The 23,621-nt window shown below is 58.7% G+C and overlaps 1 protein-coding gene across 1 annotated transcript in view; it reads left to right on the forward strand.

Moving 5' to 3' along the window:
• Positions 1-23,621, forward strand: part of Cdh23 (cadherin related 23) — a 338,545-nt gene that overhangs the window by 183,257 nt on the left and 131,667 nt on the right. The window contains exons 11-13 of the mRNA XM_026405783.2: positions 4,528-4,533; positions 6,549-6,698; positions 7,174-7,332. Of these exons, the coding sequence (XP_026261568.2) occupies positions 4,528-4,533; positions 6,549-6,698; positions 7,174-7,332 (315 nt within the window). The remainder of the gene's footprint in view (positions 1-4,527; positions 4,534-6,548; positions 6,699-7,173; positions 7,333-23,621) is intronic.

Raw genomic sequence — 23,621 nt, forward strand, 5'->3', positions numbered from 1 at the left:
AGGAATAAAGGTCCCCCCAGGGGCACACTGTAGGTCCCTAGGTGGGGTGAGGGTCCCCTCTACTTGGTACTTGAGGTGCAAAGGAGAGCACACACAGCAGCCCTACCTTCAGGGACTCTCCTTTCTTAAGCAAAAACCACAATTCACAGAAAATGCTGGAACAAAGGTAGCACTGCTTCATTTCATCCTGGGGAGGGGGTGGCTTCCCTCTGCCCTTTCACAGATGAAGAAACTGAAGATCTAGGAGCAACATAAGTTACCCAAGGTCACAGAGCTGGAAGGGATGGAGCTCAGTCCTCAGCTTTGAATCCTGCTCTTTCCTGCAACCCACCACTGAGCCACTGGCCCAGGTCCCACACTAACTGGCAGCAGAGAGCAGGGCCAACGGGTGTCACCACAGCAGGGTGGAGCCTGGGGAAGTGGAGAGCCAGGCAAGGGCAGGTTTCCTGTCTAGCTCGGAGGAGCCTGGAGCACCGGTCAGTCCTTCCTCCCTTTGGGGGACCAGGTTGTCTGCAGAGAGAAACGCAGGTGCCAAGCTGGGGGCCCCAGCTCCAGCGGTGGGGGAGGCACCATAGCCGGGGACCAGCCCAAATCCACCTCAGGACAGAAAAGGCTGGGTATGACCGTGGTTAGACCATGGAACTGCTCCTTGTCCCAGGCTGCCGGGGGCGTTCTGCAAGCTAAGGTGTGTAGAGGGCCCAGCACGCGCTGGACTCCCTGCACAGAGCTGGAAAACGCGCCTAGTACGCGCCGCCGCTCTGCGCCCTAGTTCAATCCGGGCACCAAAGAAAAGCTGAGAACACTGAGCCTGGGGTCCCGTCACCACCTCTGGTAGTCACAAGGTGCCGGGGCAGGAGAGATCGTTCTGGGCAGGAGCAGCGTCTGCTCCGACCGCCAAGGCCAAGGCCAAGTCTGCCTTCCGGGGGCGCGAGGCGGCGGGAGCCGGGCGGCGGCCCCTTCTGTCGGGCGGCTGATAAGGCGCTGCCCTCCGCGGGGGGCGGGAAGGCGGCCACCACCAGGAGCCACGGGGCAGGACTGCGGGAGCCAGGAGTGATTTCACGTGCGCGTCCCCCGCCCAACAAATAAATAAAGCTGAGCCCGGCGACGCCTCCCCGCGGGCAGCCCGGCTCCCAGCCCGCTGCAGCTCGGCTTGGGGACCCGCAGCGGCCGCCAATCAGCCTTCTCATCACCTCGCCCAGCTGGAGGAGAATTTAATCCAGCAGGCTCCTCTCCACAGACACTGGGGCTCCTTTTGATGTCCTCTTTATCTCCCTTTCCAATAAAATTGCCCCTCAAGAGCTCCAAGAGCACCCCCTGCCTCCCACCCCAGGTCGGCAGCCCCCCCCCCCCCCCCCCCCCCCCCCCCCCGCAAGTGACAGGACAAGGGCACGGAGGAGGCTGGTCGGGGCTGGGAGGAGCAAACAGTAATGTATTTGTTGCAGAGTACGCAGGCCTGGCATCTGGGCCTGGGCTGTCTCTGCTGGGAGCTTGGCCTCAGCTCCCTAAGCTTGGCTGGGCCCCACCCCTGGGCCTTGTTCACCCCCGAAGGAACATAGGTGCTCTCCATGCTTTCAGGGCTGGTAAAGAAGAGCTGAGATTCAGGCAGGAGGCTTGAGGGTCCCCTCTCTGGCCCCAGCTTCCTTCTCCTAAAAGGGGTGGAAGGATGCGGATGCCACCAGGCCAGATGAGGATTCTGTCTCTGTGTGGCAGAGTGGGGGGGTGACAGATGGAAGCTGTTGCGGGAAGTCACCCAGCCCAGGGCTCTGTTATAGGGGATTTGCACCAACTCAGCCTGAGAGTATCTCCCTGTCACACACCCCTGCCACAGGGGCTGACAGTCACAAGTCCCAGCAGGAAATCATCCACTGTGCATGTTCTAAAAGGGGCAGGTTGAGCATTTAAAGGGACTGGCCAGAAGGTGACCCTGGGGATCTCAGGACAGCAGCACATGGGGTCCACACAACGGCTGTGTCAGGCCTGAGTGAAATTCAGTCCCTGGAACAGATCAGGGAGGAGGGAGGAGGCCTAGCTCCCAGACCTACAGAGCCTCCCTAAAGGGGCCAGGGCTCTCCCCTCTGGGGCCCCTGCCTCACCAAAGTACTTAACACCAGGGGCTTCACCTGGGCCTGCACTGGGCCCATTCCATCCACCAGGCGACTCTTCAATGACCTCAGTGATCAGACAGCCCGCCCCCCATGTGATTCCAGGACCCCACCTCGCAGGTGGATTTTCCTCAGTGCTTCTTCCCTGGCCACCCCAGGGCTGTCACACATGGGGCCTCCCGGAGGCGCCTCTCAACAGACTGCTGGGCCCCACCCCAGAATTTCAGTAGACCTGGGTTTGGCCCCCAAATCTGCATTTCTAACCAGCACCCAGTGGCACTGTTCCAGTGCCACACCTGGAGGACACTCTCTGCCCTGGCCCTCTCCTCCTCCCAGGCAGGTCTCAGTGAACAACCTGAACTGCGGGGCAGAACCCTCAGGCCTGGTGTCCACCTCTCCTCAGCCTGGTTTCCTCAGGTGACCTCTCTGTGCCTCTGCCCTGCTGGCCTCTCCCACCCGCAATGGTGGCTCAGTGTTCCCTCCGCTGCACTGAGGTCTTCCCAGCCCTGGCTGTGTGACGCGGCTCCCTGGGAGTGCCCCAAAGTGCAGCCAGCAGGCCCCACCCTGGAGAGTCTGACCAGTGGCTCTCTTTTTAGATGAATTCACATCAGAATTGCCTGAAGAGAGTGAGGAGGGCAGCCCGATGTGACTCACACCTGGCTGCCAAGGTCACCCGTGTGCCCCAGTATTCCCCTGCTCCAGAGGGTAGAGTAGCTCCCGGCTGCTCCTGTATACAGTGCTCAAATCCTCAGCACGTTGCACCTGCAAGACCCACTGAGGCCTGAGGATTCCGTGTTTAAAGCCACTTCCTCCATCTGGAATCCTTTTCTGTTAGTTTAAAGTTAAAAAAAAAAAAAAAAAGCATTTTCCCTTTCTTCCTAAGACCAGTTCAGTTCTGGGCAGCCTCCCCTACAATTTGCCTGGAGTGCTGTTTTCCTACCTCCGTTTTCCCTGGTGACTAATATTGCTGACTGCCTGACTGTGCATCCCACGCCACACACCCCCACTGCACAGGAGAATGCCCACATCAGGCACCAAGCCTCCCTCTGTCCTACGATCTCTCAAGTTTCCCTACCTGGGCCCTTTGCAAACAGTAATATATTTGTTGCAGAGTACGCAGGCCTGGCATCTGGGCCTGGGCTCTGATCCCCCACTTTGCAACCAATCCCTGTGCCCACCTTGGACAACTTCTCTGAACTTAATTTCCACAGGAGGGGCCCTTGGGAAGAGGATCACACAGGGCAGCCAAGAGTTGCTGAAACCCGATTCCTGAGCACCTAAGGGTCTAAGGTGGATTTACACTGTATGAGGCGTGATAGATGGCCTCAAGGGGCTCCTGTCATTCAAGAATAACCACAGAGGGGACTGAACATGTGAGAGAAGCACTTGGCAGCCATTAAGAGAAATGAGGCAGATCTTTGGTTCTTTGGTATTTGGGGAGGGAGGGTTACTGGGAATGGAACCTGGGGTGCTTAACCACTGAGCCACATCCCCAGCCCTTTTAATTTTTCATTTTGAGACAGGGTCTCACTAAGTTGCTTAGGACCTCACTGAATTGCCAACGCTGGCTTTGAACTTGCAATCCTCCTGCCTCAGCTTCAGTAGTTGCTGGGATTACAGGAGTGCACCACTGTACCTGGCAATATCTGGTACTTTTAAAGTGTTTGGACGGGGCCTGGCAGTAGGTGCGCAATACGTGTGTGCTTAGGTGGCCGCTGTCCTCGTCAGCAGTGCTGTTCCTAGTTAGGGAGCAGTCACCAAGACGTAGTTTTAAATGAAAAACTTGGACCCAGAGTGTAAGTACAGTGTGCGACTGTGTCGGGGTGGGGACAGCTTGGGTCTCTGCCACTGTCTGTAGATCGTGCCCCTCTCACAGGGTGGATTTCCTGGTCTGGTGGTCACCGCTGGAGAAGGCTCTCGAGGGGCAAGGCGGGAGGGAGACACAAAGTGTGTGCTCCTCACACTTTTGAGTTATTGAGAGATTTCCCATGTCCATGCTTATCATGTCTCTGACATTTTTTATGCTAAGAAAATAAAAATATGGCTGTGTCTGGGGCTGCTTCCTGCAGGGGCTTTATCCAGGCTCATGGGAGCAGGACCAAGGGGACAATGGATGGGGCAGAGATCAGCCTCCTCTGACCTCAACATCCTTCCTGCCCTGTCCCCTCCTCCTGGGTCCACCCTTGACCCTCCTCTGCTCCTCTCCCCAGTGTACCCCTCCCGGGGACCCCAAATCTGTGGCCCATCGAGGCCCCGGGAGGCAGCTCCTGGGGAGCTGGGTGTGCCCTGGGGTCCTCTTGGCCCTCGCCTTGACCCAAAATTCACCATCTCTTTTCTCTGGTTCCTTCCTCTCTACACCCTTGGGCTCCTCTGCGGCTCCTTCTTCCTGTCTCCATGCCCTTGACTGACCGACTCCCCCTGACAGAACTTGGTAAGTGAGTCTCCCTGGCAGGGCTGGGCTGGGGGTCCCTGGTGGGCCACCCACCGCACAAGGGACGTTTCTTTATGCACAGACTGTGCCCACCCCACATGGTCAAGGGGCCAAGGTTCAGGGAGGAGAGGTGCTGTGTCACCTGTCTAGAGTGGTCACACTCCATGGCTTTTGGCTATCAGTGCCCCTTCAGGGATTTAATTGTCCCCTCCTCCTGACCAGATGGATTCCACACCAGAGAGATATGAAAATTCTGCCACCCAATAGGCCCAGAGGAGCATAGCCCCACGGTCCCCAGGGAGCCACCCTGGGCTGGGGACTCTGGAGGCCCCGCTACTGCCTGGACGCCAGGATCGGCTCCCGCCTCCCACTCAAAACACCTGTGCCAGCAACGGCCTGCTCTTGGGCTTGGGCTCCTCCTGCCCCTGGGCTCCTGTCCCTGGCCTTGCGTTGCCAGGTTGGTAGAATGGAAAGAACTCAAGAGACCCGGGGTGGATAGCAACATGTTTTGTTCCCCAAAAGCACTGAGCCCGTGGAGCAGCTCTGGGGCTCCGAATCTTGCAAACTCTCTGGCTCCTGGAGGCTGCCATACCCTGTCCCATCTCCCTGCCCTGAATGGGAGGGACCAGCCTTGCATGGGAAGGCTTCCGGGGCCAGTGTGCCTGGCTGCCCCTCTCACCAGGAACAGGTTCCCCGACAGAGCCCCTCTGCATCCCCTGGGTTCCCAAGAAGAGGGGCCATGCGCCCTTGGCCACACTGGGCTGGGGAGGGAGGTCAATAGGAGAAATGAGAGGTCAAGCCCCTGGCAAGGGAGCCCTGGTGAGTGATCCACTGGCATCAGCACCAAGGGCCAGGTGGAGGCTCCTGACTGGCTGCGCACCTCAGCCCCCACCCAGTGGAGGGGAGTCTGGGGTGACCTCCCCCAGGGAGGCAGGAGAAAGCACGTGCATCTCTTTCTGTGAGCAGCCAGGCTCCAGGGGATTGGTAGCCACATGGCTCACCTTCAGCAATGGCTTTTCCTCCTAAGCTGGGGACTTGAGTAACATGGAGATGTCACATCCCAACAGTTTTTCATTAGAATAAATCAGGTATCAGATGGGGATTTTTTTTTTTTTTTGGCACCAGGATTGAACCCAGGGGTGCTTAACCACTGAGCCCCCTCCCCAGCCTTTTTTGTATTTTATTTAGAGGCAGGGTCTTGCTGAGCTGCTCAGGGCCTTGCTAAGTTGCTGAGGCTGGCTTTGAACTTGCGATCCTCCTGCCTCAGCCTCCCGAGCTGCTGGGATTAGAGGCGTGTGCCACAGCGCCCGGCTCATATGAGGGTTTTTTGAGCTATAGCTCTAGTTAGAACTTCCAGAAACCCTGAGCAAGTGAGGCACCCAGTACATCCCCAAAGTGATGGACTTGGGCTGCTGGACACAGCAGAGCCTTGTGGGTATGGCTGCATTCACCCAGTCCAAGATGGTGCCCTCTAGGACTGGCCCCTGCATGGGGCACGTGGTGGTGCACTCTGCCACCCAGGCTCTGGGTCACCTCCCTGTCATCGGTAAGCAAACAGGGGTTCTCCCTGATGGACACATCCCATAGGAGGAGCTGCGGGCTGCCTTGTCCCTCCTGTCCTCTCCTGTCCCAGCCTGTCATGGCTCCTCTTCCCTCCACCCCTCTGCTCTCTTCTCTTTTCCCTCCGTTCCTTGCTGGCCTCTTTCCCCCCGAGTTGGGGTCTCTGGGGCAGAGAAAGGGAGCAGGAATAGGAACCGGAGCCCGGGAAGGGACCCTGAGGGCATTAGACAGAAGGGGACAGAGGAGACTCCCTGAGGCCCAGCAGGGACAGGAGGTGGAGTCCAGGAGCTGGGCCAGCGTCACCCGGGGAGACCAGAACCTCTGTGGGTGGGGCAGGCCAGCCCTGTCCGGCTCAGCTGGCCCCCCAGGCCCTCTGCACCTGCACTCCGGCTCTGGGCCTTGGCCTCCGTGTCCTCTCTGAACTTCTGACTAGCTCTTGTCCACTCCCGCCCCAGGGCCTGAACAGCATGTTCGAGGTGTACCTGGTGGGGAACAACTCCCACCACTTCATCATCTCCCCCACCTCCGTCCAAGGGAAGGCGGACATCCGCATCCGGGTGGCCATCCCCCTCGACTACGAGACCGTGGACCGCTACGACTTTGATGTAAGGCCACTCCTCGGGCCCAGTGGGGGGTCTTCAGGGGAGACATGGTAGAGGGATACCACTACCCCTTTAAATCCCACCTCCCACCTCCCCCACCTTCCCTGGGGCTTGGACCCAGGAGCCCACTGAGAGGCAGCGTTGGAGTGAGCCTCCTCTTCACAAGGAGGACAAGCCCGCGTCCGGACATTGGGTGGGGATTCATCAGGCCCCACTGCAGCCTCCAAAGCACGCCCCAAGAGTCTCTGTGGGCCACCTCCTCTCTGCCCAGCCCCCTGCCCCTCCCCCAGAGCAGAATCAGTGGCCACCCCGGCCCTGTGACAATGACGGAGGGCCTTATAGCAGCACACAGGTGGTGGGCAGTGACTCCAGCCAGTGCTGGCACCAGCCAAGGAACTGGGGGGCCTTTTAGTGGGGGTGGGAGGGACAAGAGTTCTGAGAACATCTGGGAGCTTACCAGCCCCGCTCTGCTCCCCAGCTCTTCGCCAATGAGAGTGTGCCCGACCACGTGGGTTACGCCAAGGTGAAGATCACCCTCATCAACGAGAATGACAACCGGCCCATCTTCAGCCAGCCACTGTACAATGTCAGCCTGTACGAGAATGTCACCGTGGGGACCTCTGTGCTGACAGTCCTGGTGAGTCCCCTGCGGGGCCACTGAGTTCCTATGACAGGCCATGGGAGGCAGCCAGAGGTATTCCCGAGGACCCTGGGCACTCAGGGAAGCAGATGCCCCCAACTGCCCAGGGCTGTGAATGGAGGGGCCCGGACCCTCCACAATGGGGCTCCCTTGGTCAGGCCTGCAGCAAGGGAAAGGGACCAGCCTGGAGCAGCCAGAGATTGGGCCAGGGATCCTTTGGCTTCCTTGCTTTTCCCTAAGAGGGGCTAGTTCTGGGTGCTCGGGGGGAACCTTGGAAGCCCCCTCTGATGGGGGGAACAAGTGCCTCTCTAAGGAGGGCAGTCTCCCCTGTCTGAGCCCAGAGGGGTCCTTCTAAGTACCTGGGCATCTCTGGTTGCTCTTGTCTGGGACTAGCCCTTTAATAAGGGGCACCTCAGTGTCATTTATATCGGTTAATACTCTTGGTTGCAAGGTGAAGAAACCCTTAAGTGTTCAAGCAAAAAAAAAAAAAAAAAAGATTGGCTCACGTAACTTGAAGGTATAAGTGATTTCAGGCATGGCTGCATCCAGGCACTCAATTGAACAGGAGCCTGTCTTCAGTGCCAGCTTCTGCTTTTGTATTGGCTGAGTTGGGCACCAGCACCTGCAGGTTTAGCTCTTACGGGTTCATCAGTCCTCGTGGGGAGAAACTTCTTTTTCCAGTAATTCCAGCCCAAATCCCAGAATTGATTCTTCGTTTGTGGGCTTTTGGCAACAATCCTCCGGATTCTGAAACGCCAGGGATGGGTTGTACTCCCCCTAGTGGAGCTAGGGGCTGGGGTTCCTGATGATATGGGCTGAAAACGGAGAAGGGGTGTCTATTATTAAAAGAAACGGGTTTGGATACTGAGTACATCAGAGAGGTAGATATTGCGACACAACTCAGGGTCGTGCCCATAGTAGGTGCTCAGGAAATGTCGAGGCGCTTACCTCGATGCAGCCCCCTTCCCAGCCACCTGATGCCCCCCACAGTCCTTGCTGCTGTTTCTCGCTGGGAGCTGACATTGCCAGCCGCCCCACTCCCCGCGGTCTGAAGTGTGTTTACTCTGCAGACAGATGGTAGGAAACTGCGCTGAGCCCCCGGCCCTTCCCATCTGACAGTTATTAATATTTCAAACAGATGTTTGGCTAGTCAGGCCGGCAGATGTAAACAGTGTGTCTGCTGCGGCTGCTCTTCCCAGCCCTGCTTCCCCAGCCTGTGCCTCCCTGGGTTTTCACCCGTGTCCTCAGCAGAACGTCACTTGTGCCCGAGGCCCCCGGACCATCCTGTGGCCTTTCAGGATGGCCTGAGAGCAAGCACCAGAGGCTCCATTCTCTGGGACCCCTGGACCCAAAAGGAAGTGTCTGTGGCCTCCTGTCCACCCTCCAATGTCAGGGGGAAGGGCACCGTGCAGCCGGTGTGCTGGGGGCCTGGCCAGGGGCAGAGGCCGCCCCCGTAGGCCAGGAGCCTGTGGCCAGGTGTCCTGGTGTGGGATCCAGGCTTGGAGCGCGCCCAGGATTCCTTCCTGGAATTCTTGCTGGGGATGGAGTCGTTGTTTGGGGGGCCGGGTTCCAGGCCTGGGACGGGCTGGGGAAACCTACGGGGCAGGGCTGAGGCTGAAGCGTGAGAAGGCACGTGCCTTGACGGGTGGCACCAAAGACAGGTGTGTTGGGTCCCGTCCTGGCCCTGAGGAGTGGTCCTGGTGGGCGTGAGCCAAGCCCCTCACACCTGGTTACATCCAGAGCTGGAGCAGATCCTGAGCCTGCTGCAGACAGGGCTGGCCCTCGGGGCATTTGGTCCCCTCCGTGCCTAGCAGGTGAGCTCATCTTCCGCTGCGCCAGGCTCTGCACAGGGCTGCCAGGTGACACCAGTCTCTGGTTCCTGGCTTCCTTCACAGAAGCTCTGCCTGCCTCTCCTTATTCCCCAACCCCAAGGGTTATGAGAGAGTGACGATGTAAGGGGCCATTCGTCCTGATGATAGGACTGTGGGCTCTGCTGTCCCACCTTCGCTGCGTGCTGATCTATGCACACACACTAGGAGCCTTCATTTCCCCACCTGTAGAATGGGCATGACGATGCTGTAGAGAGGAGAGGAGGCACCACAGTGACCCCCCACCCACCCTCCCCTCCCAACCTCCCGGGGGGCCTCCAGTGCTCCTAGCAGGTAGCCCGTTTCCTGGCCACCTCCCCGCTCTGCTTCCACGGGGTCGGCCTCATCTCCCACCTCCTTTGCCACAGGAGGGGCCGAGGCTGTGGCCGCCTGTGCAGGGACTGTGAAATTCCTCCTCCCTGACCTTTTCTGGATGTTATTTAAATGTTTCATGGGCAGTTGTGTCCGGAAAAAAATTATGAAGAAAAGGAAGATGGATTAATTCGCACTGAAGGCTGGAGCAGAGCCTGCTGCAAGGGTCCTCCCCAGCCCCCACCTGGCATGGCCCTGCCTCTGTGGCAGGTCACCTGTGCTGGGCCAGGTGGCCGTCTGAGGGTGGCGTCGGAGGGGTGGCCGTCACTGCCAGCCTGGGCATCCCCACAGGGTGGAGGAGCTGCACCTCCCTGCTCCCTGGACCTCCCCAGCCCAGGTTCTGAGACCCCTGAAGCCCTTGGTCATAACAAGGTGAGACTCTACTGGGGGAGGGGAAAGAGTGGGAACGACAAGTTCAAGGACGTCAAGTTCAAAGTCGTGACCTTGAGTCCAGCTGTGCTTGCCACTTCCCCCCTTAGCACCTCCCCTGTGCAGCAAGGAAGGTGGACTGGAACGTACCCCCGGCTCCTTCCATACCTGGTGCCGGGACACGGCTCCTGGGCAGGGGATGGCAGGGTGACCTCCAAGGACAGCTCCATCAACTGTACACTGCTCCCTCTGGGCCTCCACTGGGTCCCTACGGCCAGCCGCACACTTTGTATGTCACTTCTGTCCTGTTGAGTAGAGGCCGACATTCTCCCTTACAGATGAGGAAACTGAGGCTCGGGGAAGTTAAGTGCCTTGCTCAGGGCCCCAGAGCTAGGAAGTGGCTGGACTGGAAATGTCAGCCGCCACCTGACCTCCAGGCTGAGCCTTCCTAGAGCACCAGCCCTGGCGGGGTCACCACCCTGGGATCCCTGGCCCTGCCCTGGGCAGCACATGACCAGGACAAGTCACTGAGCCTCTGAGGCGCCCGCGAGATGACTGGGCCAGGTGCTACCGCAGTGTTTCCTGGCTCCACAGCATCTCCTTCTGGGTCTCTGCCACTAGGACAGGGTGGTCTGTGTCACTGTCCCAGGCTGGCCCTGGTGGAGGCCAGCTTCAGTCCTGCTCAGTTACACTCAGAGGGAGGACTGCACACCAGCAGCCTCTTGAGTCAGCTGTCCGGCCACAGGGCCTCGCTCCCAGTGTGGTGACTGGGGGCACCTCCAGCAGGAGGGCTCTGGGAGCACCCCCACCAAGCTGCTGGGTCCAGGCAGTGGACTTAGGCCCAGGTTATCTGGAGGCCAGTTCCCTGAGCAGCATCAGGGCTGCTCCCCAGGACTCGCCCAGGTCCTGCCTGTCTTGCTGCTCCACAGCAGAAGGATGCGGCGTAGCTCTGCCACATCACGAAGACCTCGTGGCAGCCTCAGCCACTGCCAGGAGCAAGGCTTCACAAGCAGAGAAACGCGGGTTCAAATCCTGGCTCTTGCCTGCCGTCCCTGAGACCCTGTGCAGGTGCTGAGCTGCTTCCTGGCCCCAGTCCCCAGAGCTTGCTGTGGGAATGATAATAACGATACCCCATGATTAAGAGAGATGGGGCGTTTAAAGCACTTAGTGTATTCTAAGGCTCTGGATAAATGGCAGATGTGATTGCTGGTACTGTTATTGTCATTGTTGTGATTCTTATCCAAGAATGTCTGTTCCATCTTATTCTGGGGTCCGTGCAGATCAGTGTACTGGCTCTTAAATCCTGGCTCTCTGGGTTTCCAGACGCCCTGCCTTCGGCTCTAACTCCCCTAGACTCGGTGCACTCACTCACACCCAGGCTGGGTTCTAGTCTGGAGTCCAACACAGGGGCTTTGGCCTCAAGAAGCAGAACCCAGAGAAGGATCCAGGGGAGAATGGAGACTCTCCAGAGGGAGGGGACAATAGATGCTGCCCTGCGTGGCTCATATGCAGTTGCCCAGGGGACTGGATTAGGATAGCCTTGACCTTGATTTCCTGTTCTGCCGTTGCCATCTGGAATCCTTAGTCTTTCTGAGCAAGGGTCCCGTGATGCTCCTGTTGCCCTGAGCTTAGCAGATTGTGTAGCTGGCGTTGCTACAGGCGTTTAGCCATTCTCTGCTCAAAATTCAGGGGCTCTCATCCATTTCTGTGTTCGCCTCCAGATGCTGGCTAAATACCTCGTGCCCTCTCTGAGCGAGGTGTCAGTCCCCCTGTTCTTGGGGATCTTGCTTCTGTTCCTAATGCTGCATAAGAAATCACCCCTAAGGGCTGGGGTCGTGGCTCAGGGGTAGAGTGTTTGCCTATCACATGTGAGGCGCTGGGATAGATCCTCAGCACCACATAAAAATAAATAAATAAAATAAAGGTGTTGTGTCCAACTACAACTAATATACACACACACACACACACACACACACACACATACAAAAGAAGTCACCCCTAATTCAGCAGCAAAGCCCCAGCTGTTTTACCATGTTCCTGGATTTGGTGAGTCGGGGAATATGGACAGGTACCTGGGGGGGGCCTTCTCTGCTCCCTCAGGTCTGGGGTGACTCCCTTCCTCTGGCTGGAGACTGGACCAGTAGGGCCTGGAGGGTCCACTTCAATGGTGGCCTCTCCCCTTGGTACCTGGGCTGTTCTGGATGAAGGACAGGCTGAGCCAGACTGTCCCCCGAGCACCTTTGGCTTATCCATGTGGTTGGGGCGTTTTCCAGCATGGGGATCTGGGTGGGGACACCCCAGAGGGGGGCTCTGGAGAAGGAGCAACCCAAGAAAACCAGGCAGAAGCTGCTGGCCTTTTGTGACCTCGATGTAGACCCCGCCCCCCAACTCCCAAAGGAAAGAGTGTCCAGGAATTCCCATGAAAATCGATGTCTTACAAACCCAAGAGCTGCCCAGGTCCCACAGCCCCCTCAGAGGTGTCGTTTGTGACACCTCTGGCCTCGTGCATGATGTAGGAACAAGGAGAGGGACAGGGGGAGCCTTCAAACCCCACTTCAGCCTGAGGCTGCCCAGCTGGGGCCAGGGAGCTGACCGTGGAGGGAGGGAGGCAGGGAGGAGACCAAGCTCCTGCTGCCGCCTCCCCAGCCCAGGGTTCAAGCCTTCTGGGCCTGGTTGGCGTTGAAGGCCTCCAGCCCTGGCCCCCACCGCCTCACAGCCTCCCTCCTGCCACCCCACCCCACCGTCACCTCTGTTTTTCCCTACCACCTCTCCCTGGGTCCTCTCCCCTCCCCAGGCCCCCAGTGTGCTCTGAGCCTTGCTCTCCTGGCTGCTGTCCCACTCCAGGGCTTGCCCTGCTGGCCCGGCCACCCAAGGCCCTTCCCTCAGCTGCTCCCGCAGGATCCCACCTGGCGTATGGCACAGAGCAGGCTTGACTCCCGGGGTCGGGGGTTCTAGGGTAGCCTCCTGGAGGGGGGTGATGGAAGAAGAAGGTGGGCAAAGGCTTGGCGGGGAAACTGAGGCACCAGGAGGGTGACCCACAAACCCCAGCCACCCAGCCAGTCAGCGGCAGAGACATTTGTTGAGGTAGAGGGCCTCTTGGCCCCGGTTCACTGTGGGCTGGGCTCTGAAGAATGGACCAGTAGGGCCTGGAGGGTCCACCTAGGCCACCCGCTGGGTGACCCTGTGGCCATATTCACTCCTCCCTGGGAGTCAGCCTTCTGCTCCTCCAAGGACAAGGTAGACTCACTGCCTGCTGAGTGCCTGTAGGTCAGCCAGGGGTTAGGGACGCAGACCCCAGCCCAGGAACCGAGGCCAGGGGAGGGAGGCAGCAGCGAGACCACCAGGCCTAATCATGGGATATGACTCCAAGGTCAAGGCTGAAATCTGCCCAGTGCCCCGCCTAGCTCTGTGGACAGGTGACCAGGAGGACCCTGGCTTCCCTGAAGGCTGCTAGAGAGGACCAGGGGCCATCATTGGCCCTCTGGGCACTCCCTGGACTGTGTATCCCCTTCCCCTCGCAGAGCAGGGCTCTGTGCTGTCTGGGGGCAATAGGTGACCTCCACATGTAGCTGCCTCCATTTAGCCACTGTATGTCCAGAGCCAGGGATGACAGTGGTGGTCAGGACAGGCGGACCAGACAGACGTCCCTGTCCATGCCAGAGGGTACTGACAGTGAACAAGGAAACCCAGAGCGTCACAGGGGTGAGGGCCACGGGAGAAACTGGAGCTGGGCAGGGGAGAGTGTGCCAGAGCTGGGGCAGCTGCAACCTGACCTGACGTCAAGTGTCCAGCTGGACAGGTGTCCCACGGAAGGCAGCAAGAAAAAGGGCCCAGGTGGAAAGGCAGGTGGGTGGGACCCAGGCTGAGAACCTGGGAAATCTGGAAGGAGCCACCTCCAGTGAGGACGCTGCAGTGAAGGGGGTGGCAGAGAGCAGGAGGGGATGAGTCGAGTCCCTTGGAGGGGCATCTGGGGACCGTGTGGCTGCTGCTTAGAGAAGAGACCAGGGAGAGGGGCATGGAGGGCGGAGGGGGGAAGCTGGGAGGTGGCTCAGGCCAGAGCCCAGGCCAGCAGAGCACGTCCGTCTTGGTCTCTACCCAGCTGACCAGGTACCTTCTCCACTTGAGGTAGAAAGGGCTGGCTGTGGGCCCACCGCCCCGGGCTGGGGTCCTACCTCAGCTTCTATCTGCAGACAGGCCTTGGGCAGGTTGTGGGTGTCTGGGTTTCCACAGGAGCACATAAGTCCTGTCTCAGCTGCAGCCCTGTGAGATGGTGTCCATCAGGGTCATGGTCCAGGGCCTGCGAACCCCAGGAGGCCCCCAAGCAGTGCCAGTGCCTCTGTGGGCCAGGTGCCTGGGTTTCTATGGCCTCCTGGGACAGCAGCCTCAACGGCGTCTCACCATATGGGTTCAACTAGATTCTGCCATCGTCTGAAGCTGGTGACAGAAATTGCCAACATGAATTATTAGTAAGTCTGAGGGATGGCAACAGCCTGGTGGGTAGGCCCCATCTGGATACTTCGACAGAACCCCAAGAGGGTGGGCAGGCCAGTGCAGGGAGGGCAGCCCTGGCACCTCAGAACCCATGCTCCCCACGGGCCTGGGCCGCCTCCTCCCCTTTAGACGGAGTTCCCACCCCCACCTGCCATGCTGTCCCCACCCCCTCCTGACACCCCTCACCATTGGCATCTTAATTGATCTCATTGTTCTCAAACCCCTAGAGACCTGAGACTCCAGCTGTGCTTAAACAGAACAAAATCTCTTCCAATTTCCCCACCGTTTAAAAGAAAATTGAATTCTTTATCTGCAGCCTGGGGAGGGGAGAGGAAGGAGAGGATGAGGGGAGAGAGAGAGGCACACACACAAATAGTAAACAGTAGGTCAGCCGCCCTGCCCCCAGACTGGCTTGGAAGGCCTTTATACCCCTTTTTAGGGGGTACCTCTGTCATCCCACTCTTGGTTAGTCTCCAGTGGGAGGGGCCGGGGTGCAGAGGTGGGGGGGGGGTTGGAGGCCCAGCAGCTGGTGGTGATTGACAAGTGCAGAGTCCGGTGTCTTCAGACCTCAGTGCTCCTGGCCTGTGCTTATCTCCTTAATCTAAATATCAGTCCGTGAAACGGAAATGGACTGGAATGGGAGGTGGCACAGGTGCTAAGGGAAGTTCTCCCACTGAAGGAACGGGGCAGGGCCAGGCTCCAGGACTGAGCCAGGATGTCAAGTTGGGGCTCCCCGGCTCTGCCCCCAGGGTGGACTGGTTGGACCTCGGGTAGGTCTGAGTGTTTTCAGCCCCCCAACTCATTGATCAATTTTGGCAAATTGATCACAAGACTGTTGCTCTGGGTTCTTGACACGCTCCACAGCCTCCATCTCTGGGGCCTCCAGAATCCGCCCACCTTGATGAGGGAAGCTCATCTGCTGCTTTTCTGCCCTTTGCCAGGCGTTCAGAGTTTAGTGGATCTGGTCGGGTGACGGGCGCACTCAGCACGTTATCCATCTCTTCTGTGTCCACTCTGTGGGAGAAACTGAGGCCAGGGAGGTAACCGAGCTGCCCAAGGTCAGCCAGCTACTGAGTGTCCAAGCCAAGCTTCCAACCCAGATAACTAAGGCCTCGGGAGGCTGAGGCAGGAGGATCACCAGTTCAAAGCCAGCCTCAGCACCTTAGCAAGGCCCTAAACAACTCAGGGAGACCCTGTCTCTAAATAAAACACAAATAGGGCTGGGGATGGTTCAGTGCCTCTGGGTTCAATCCCCATAACCAAAATCTAAAAACTCGGATCTGTCCATGCCCCTGGCTTCTCCTCCCCTGAGCCAATCACTGTCAGAAGCCCATCCCCAGCTGGGCTCCAGCCTCCTGTTGGAATCTGCGGTCACCAGAGTCCAGGACGAGCCGGCCTGCCAGGCAGCAGTTGCTCACTCACAGGGTGACCTTGAACAGGTCCCCGACTCCAGGGCCCTCAGTGTCCTCATCTGGAAAATGAAGGAATGGTGCTGGACACTCTCCAGGTCCCTGTGTGCTAACCCCACGTGACCGCCTGCCCCCAGACAGTCCCCTCCCGTGCCGTGCCGAGAGCCGGTGTCTCCTGTACTGTGCGCCTGTCAGAGCCACCCTTCCGTAGGCTGACCGCTGATTGTTCCTGTTCAGGCGACTGCTCAGAGGACACCAGAGCGAAGAAAACGGACCCCCTGGGCAAGGCGACAATGGGCAGCTCTCTATGGCCTGAGCCAGAGGGAGCTCGTCAACGCTGCAACCACAGGCCTGTCTAGAGCCCTCGGTGCCAGGCGAGGGAGGCCATCAGCCTGGACTGGGGGGACGCAGGGGTGAAGGGCAAGGAACAGCCCCTGGGCTCAGCCTGCGGGAGTCCAGAGAGCAGTGAGGACGGCTAGGGAGTCAGGTGGCGGCCCCAGAGCTGAGAGACGGAGCTGGGCCTGCGGGTTGTGGCAGCCTGTGCTGCAGGAGGGATGGGAGCGGCGGTCCTGCGGGGGATTCTGGAGTGACTCTGAGTCCTGTATGCACTGGCTTGTTGGGTGTTTTTCAGACTATTTAAATTTTTTTAGTTGTAGGTGGACAGGATGCCTTTATTTTATTTGTTTATTTTTACGTGGTGCTGGGGATCAAACCCAGTGCCTCGCGCCTGCTAGGCAAGCGCTCTACCACTGAGCACAACGCTGGCCCCTCCAACCATTTTTTTTTTAACACAACCCACGATAAAAATTGTATTAACTGTATGACCCTCAGGATATACACACATACACACGTAACTAGAGCAAAACAATCCTTCCTTTCTCCATGCAATAATACAGCCTCATATTTTTTATTTTATTCTATTATTTGTTTATTTTGAGGCACGATCTTACTTTGTTGCTGAGGCCAGCCTCAAACTCACAGTCCTCCTACCTCAGCCTCCAGAGTTGCTGGGATCACAAGCCTGTGCCACTGCCCCCTACTGGATTTTACGTTCTTAAATTGCTACCCATGACCCACTGCGTTGACTTCATGAGCAGCTGATGGGTGCCGGCCTGGGTTTGGAGACCTCCTCGGGTCCTCTTCTGCTTTACCACCTGACCATGACAGTGAGAACCGTCAGGATGGAGATGGTGGTACCCACCCAGCTTTCTCCAGTGCTCCTCGCAGGAGGCAGAGTGGTAGAGACCCCAGGCTCCTAGGGGACTCGGTCGTTTCTGAGTTATGTGACTTTGAGTTGGTTACTGTACCTGCAGTGACCGATACGGCTACTACTAATGGAGATGCCCAAACAGTTGCCTCAGCAGGATGGAGGTGTATGTTTCTCCCAGATAAAAGCAGTTTAGAGGGAGCAGTGTAGGTGGCTCCTGCAGGCTGCCCACCGTCCTGTGGTGTGGTCTTCGTGGTCCAGATGGCGCTAGAACTCCAGCCACTGCACCTGCATTTTAAGCTACAGGACAGGGGAAATGAAGGCCACGTCCCCTCCCTCTTAAAGAGAGACCCTGGAAATGCCTTCTGTCTCTTTTCCTCTCATTGGCCACAACCTGGTCATGTGACTGTGCCTCGCTGCAAAGAAATGCGCGTGGGTTTGTTTTTTTTTTTTTTTGGCCAGGGAGCCTGTGCACCCCTAAAAGAGTCATGGCCGCTATTAACTTTGAAGAGGGGGTGGGGAGCACGAGTGCTCAGTCTGTGTGCCTCGGTTTCCCTGATAGCAATGGTTCCTGTGGGTTTGTCATGGGAGGTCAGTGAACCAGCGCGGGTCCAGGGCTTAGCTCAGGGCCAAGCACATGATCAGGACTAACTGGAAGTGCTAAGTGCCTGCTGTCCGTGGGTCATCACGTGGGGTCCCTGTGACGGCCGGGGAGGGTGAAACTAGGCTCCCATTTCCCAGATGACAGAGGTCACTAAGATGCAGAGACACTGGGGTGGCCAGGTGGCTCCGGGGCTCCCCGGGGGAGGGAGGGAGCAGGGGGAACCCTTCTCCACGATGCCGAGGCCCTTTCCCTTGCCCAGGCAGCACAGCCTCCTCATGGAGGCCGAGCCTCTATCTCAGAACCTGGCAAAACCACGGGGCCATGAGATGACAGTGTCATCTCAGATGTGAGGGACAGAAACGTCACCCTGGCTAGCTGACCTTCCAGCTGAGCTCCCTCTGTCTGCGGGGACACCTGCAGGGGCGCCCCACCCACCGGCCACCCAGAGGGGAGTCAGACCAAGACAAAAGAGCCCTGTGGTCTCCCACCATAGCAAGACCTGGGCACCTGAGTCAGGAGGTTGGGGTCTTTGCCTGCTGGGTGACCCGGGCTGTCCCTTCTCTCTGCCAGCCTCGGTTTCCTCATCTACAAAATGCTGAGAGTGCGTCGGAGCCCCTCTGCCTCCTGGGGTCATTTTTGGAATAGGAGGCCAGGGCGGGAAGCAGGTCGGTGCAAAGAAGCACATCTCTGTGGGTGGGCTGTTCCCGTTGGTGTGAGGACGTTCTGGTCGTGGAGGGAGAGAACAGGGACCCGCGTGGGGAGTGGGGATGAGCAGGGGCCGGGGTGGGGAGACAGGTTTGGGCCCTGCACTTCCAGAAGTGTCCCCTCGAGGCCCAGGCGAGTGAGGGCTGGGCTAGCCTTCCGCTGGCCTTAGAGATCATGGGCGATTTATTCTTCCTAGGACGGACCTTCACCTTAATTTCTTCTGTCATGTGGGGCTGTAAAATCCATGAGGGACCCTTGGGTGGAGTGGTGGAGATGTCAGGCAGGCCATCGTGTGGGTATTTAATCTATCAGATGTGTGGCTTGCCATTTAGGGGACAACAGGAGAATGTGGAATCAATATGGTTCGTTAGCGAGCAGCACTTGCAGACCCGATCAGTGCCCACCAGTGACAGCAGGCCTGGGGCGTGTGCACCGAGTCATCTTGGACTGAGGACGTGTCCCTGGAGCGTGGGCAGGGCCCAGGTGCCTCTCCCTCCCTTCCCACGAGGCCAGGAGCTGGCTGTCCCCTGAGAGCCCACAGGAGGGGGACAGAGGGAGGGGCCAGACAGTGGGGACCTGGGAGGGCTGCAGTGGTGTGGCCGCTCCCCCAGGGGGCTGATTGGACTGTCCTTTCCTTCTGTGCCATCCTCAGGGCCCGTAAGGCCCCACTTAGTGAGCCTTAGACACTCGTCTGTCTGCACAGCTCCCTGGCTCCCTCCTCTTCCCCTCCCCTGCCACATAGTCCCAGCTGGATCACTGGCCCCAGTGGCCCACGTCCTGATTGTGACGGTCACACACACCCCGGCCACCCGCCCTCCTCCCACTTCCCCGGGAAAATGGCTTTCTGTGTCACAGCCTGCTTGGTTTGGTGAGCAGATGTGATTTTTTTTTTTAAGTCACTCAATTGAATTTCCCTCAAACCCAACTGTGTGTGAGACAGACAGACAGACAGACAGACAGACTAGGGTGCAGCTCTCAGCTCTGCTGATCACTGACCGTGGGGCCCACGTGCAGCTGTGGGCCACGTTAGGACAGCAAGCTGCTGTGGTGTCCCCCGATCCAGCCTGAGGGCTGCCTTCAGTCTGGCTCCCCAAGAAGCAGAGCCTGGGGACAGGGTCGGGGACAGGCAGCCTGCCCGAGAGGCCAGCTCAGGAAGCGGCTGGCAGCAGAGCCAGACGGGGTCTGAAGTGGGCTCCCACCGCAGGACCCGGGGCTCGGTGGCACTGGGAGCTGTGGCCATGGCTGTGCTCTGTCACAGCTCGGGGGCCAGATCTGGGGTAGGGATCCACAGAGCCCCCATTGAGCAAAGGCAGCTTCGGGATGTGGGCTCCCACATCATTCCAGCCCCCGGGGAGAGAGGCAGAGAGGCCAGGCCTCCCGGAAGGAGCCCCTGGGGTCCCTGAGCGCTGTACGGGGCTCCCACTGCAGGCAGGCGTGGGAAGGGGTGTCTCTAACGCTCGGGAAGGAGCGCCTCACCTGGTGTCCTTCTGTCCAGGGACAGGCGCACCTCCTCACTGGGCCCCCGTGTCATCCATGGTGGTCTGGGAGAAGGGCGGGTGGGAGGCCCTGCCCCTCGGCCACTCCGCTGCTCCCTGCCTGGGGACACTGAGCACACTGAGCAGCTCCCTACCTGGCCAGAGGGTCCAGCTGGGCTCTGTCCCCACCCAGGGCAGCGTGGCTGGGTCGGGAGTTCCTCCTGGTCCCTAGGGAAGGGCCTGTCCAGGTGGCCCTCGCCGTGGGCTCCTGGAGGCCTGGCTGGCCACCGCCTCTGCCTGGGCAGCCCTGGAGCCTGGCTCTGTCACCCGATGGAGACGGGAACAGTGGCCGGCCTGGCGCACCCTTTCCTAGCCCTCCTGCTCACAGAGGCTCCCATCTCCCCTCCTCAGGAAGCGCTTGCTGACGCCAGGTCCCCCCTTCCCCCTGCCCTCAGGCTCTCCTGTCACTCTGTCTATACCGTCCTTGGCCCTCAACTTCTGGCCATGCTGGTCCTTTCTCTCGCCCTGTGGGGACTGTCTCCCAGGGCACGGGGGTCCTTGAAGGCCAAGGCCGACTTTGGCACTTCCTGGCTTCCTTACTTGGCCTGTGTGTGGCTGATGCTCAAAAAATCCCAGAGTCGTCTCCTCCACCAGCGAGCCTCTGGCTACAGAGCGTCTGGCCCAGCAGGACCAGAACCGCAGCCTCCCGAGGCAGAGCTGGAGAGATCCACTTCTCATGCAGTTAGGGAAACCGAGGTACAGGGACGGGAGTGACCAATCCAAGCCACATGGCCAGCCAGGACAGGGCAGGCATCCTGACAGTCAACCCAGCCCTAGGATCAAGAGCTCTGGCCTTGACTCAGACCCAAGTTCAAATTCTGGCTCCTCCTCTTCAGTTTAGTGACCTCAGCAAGTTCCTGAAACTCCCTGGCTTCAGTTCCTCATCTGAAAAATGACAATGTCAAGTCTCTAAGGGGAGAAAAACAAACACACGAGTCTCTAAGGGGAGAAAAATAAAACACACTCTGAAGTGCATCTAATGTGTAAGTGCTCAGCAATTTGTTAAACAAAACCAACAATCACCAAAAATAAAGGAAACGCCTTATGCAAATAAACTACCTTCATGTCTAGCTCATAGCAGAATCTCAGGACCACTGTGCAATTTCAAGAATGTTGCTTAACCTCTCTGAGCCTCATTGCCTTATCCATCAAGGGAGGATAGTATTACTTCCTGTCACATAGAGTAGGAGTGGAGATTAAATGTGTCAAATACATATACATTTCTTAAAATAATGCCTGGAATTCAGGAAGGACTAAATAAGGTAAATGACTGTTACCATTTTGTAGCCATTATCTGGCTGAGGTTTTTCCTCTGAGAAAAATGTGACTCTTCTTGCTGGTTCAAGATTAAGGACAAGTGTTTAAGGATAAGCACCTCACCAGGTGCCAGGCAGGCCCAGGGACAGCCAGTGCTCGGCCAGGAAGTGGCCATAGTCTCACCCCACGCCTGCCCCAGGCAGTTCCCCAGCAGGGGCCCTGGGGACCCTCAGGCGCACTGCAGAGGCTGCTGCACCCCTGACAGCCCTTGACAGAGTGCGTGCTTCCCCAGGACGACTCCTGTGAGCACAGAGCTGCTGGCCAGGGCAATTTGTTCCCCATCAATTTTTATTTCCAGGTTTTAAAATAAAGTAAAGGGAAATAAAAAGGGGGGCAGGAGCTGAAGATCAACACAGCACCTGCAGGAAGAGCCTGGGGACCCCCCAGCACCGGTCAGCCTCCTCCTGCTGCAGGACTGACAGGCTCCCACCTGGCGCTGGGCTGGCTTGGCTGGAGCACCCTCCCGCAGGGCCTCAGGCCACTTCTCCTTCACCTTGACCTTGACAGGGCCCTGTCTGTCTCAGCCCAGGCAGGTGGGAGGCCCAGGCCAAGGTGTGTTTGGAAATGCTGAGAATTGGAGGAAGGAACCATAAAGCGTGCTCTACTTGGAGAGCAGTTCCCACGTGCCGGGCATGGACAGAAGTACCTCACAGGCAGCACCTCCTTCACCCAGCCCCACCACGGGGCTGGCCCTGTTCTCCCCACCCTACAGATGAGGACACCGAGGGTCAGAGTGGCTGTCACTCACTTCTTCCTTCTTTATTCTCCTTTTCTTCCCTTGATCTCTTTCTCCTTTCTCTCCTTCTTCCTCCTCCCTTCCCAGAGAGCAATCAGAGAGGAAGGGCCTGGGGACAAGAGAGACCCTTCAGGTCACACCCCAGTGACCAGGTTCCCCCAGTTGAGCCCCGCCCTCCGCAGTTTGCACCGCCATTTGAAGGTTAACTCAGTTATGACCCCATTGTGGATTGACCCACTAATGAGAGCAGAGCCTTCACGATCCAGTTTCATCCAGCCCCACCTGTGACCTGTGACCCCTGCCCCGTTGGGAGCCCACCCTCCTGTACCGGCCCCTCTGGGGCATTCGAGATCCCAGTGGCGCCTCCTACCTTGCTCTCTCCTCCTTCCTGGCACTGGTGTTCTTCCTCCTGAGAAGCCGTCTGTTTAGGATCGGAGACTCCTGACTTTTCTCTGCTAAAAAGCCACCACCTATGATCACCACTCCCAAGTCACCGCTTAGGAGCGGGGACCCCTGGGGGCAAGTCATGCAGGTTCCTGACCTCGGGAAGTGAATGTCCAAGTGGAGAAGGGCAGACAGCATGGCCTCTGCACCTGCCAGGACCCCCGCCTCCTCCCCACGGGCCACCCACCAGCCAGGCCTGTGGGTTCCAGGCTCCAGCCTCCCCGGAGCCCAGCTGTCCTGCACCTCCCGGCCTCTGCTCAGCCTCCTCTCAGCACAGGCTCCCCACCCAGGGGTCTGTTCTCTGCACAGCCATCAGTGAGCGTTGACAAATGTGGGTGGGATTCTGCCAGCGGAGGGGGCTGGGTGAGAAGCGCAGCCCCAGCAGATCTGGGGACGAGCCCTCCCTGCCTAGTGCCAGGGCACAGGAGAGACAGGACCCACCTTGGCCTCGGAGGGGCCTGAAGACTGAGGGGCAGGACCAGGGCACTTGGCAAGGAGGAGAGCTGGGCAGAGGCTGGGCTGCTGGCCCAGAGCAGGACCAGAGCTGGCAGATGGCTCGGGAGGCAGGGGGCAGCAGGCAGGCCCTGGCCCAGGGCTGACCCAAGTCCACATCGGGGCCCTGAGGGCAGACCTGCAGCAGCATGTTTGCAGCTCTGTGATTAGCCAGGAATCCTTTCTGAGGCCCGTTGTGGCTGGTCTTGCTCGGCATCCTTTGGGGGAAGCACACTGGTCACCCGCGGGAGCAGAGAGCCAGCAGAGAGCGCGATGCTGTTCCACCTGGGGTCAGCTGCCAGGAGGGCGGGACTCGGGGATCCCGAGGACTTGGGTGCACTCGGTGCTGTGATCCACTAGTCATGTCTGCCATGGACACTGGCGATGCGGTGATGGCTGCTCCTCCCAGGTCCCCAGTGGGGTCCCACCCTTTCCTAACTGCTTCTGCACCCCACTGTGTGCTCTGAGCCTTCAACCCAGCCTCGTCAGCAGCCCCACTTCCACAGCCCCACAGACGCCCAGAGCAGGCGCCAGGAGCTTTCCTGAATGTCTATGCCCCTCCCCGGCCACTTCTGTACCCCACTGCGCACCCCCTGGTACCATGGCCGCTCGGATCTCTCGCCTTCTTATCTCACAGTCCAGTGGCAGGTCCTCTCCCTGCAGCCACAGGCATCCTGTTCTGCCAGGGACACAGCCACCCAGGAACACCCACAAAGCGCTCAGAGCAGCAGTGTCCT

This window comes from Urocitellus parryii, chromosome 5 (genome assembly GCF_045843805.1).
Source record: "Urocitellus parryii isolate mUroPar1 chromosome 5, mUroPar1.hap1, whole genome shotgun sequence".
Taxonomy (NCBI): Eukaryota; Metazoa; Chordata; class Mammalia; order Rodentia; family Sciuridae; genus Urocitellus; species Urocitellus parryii.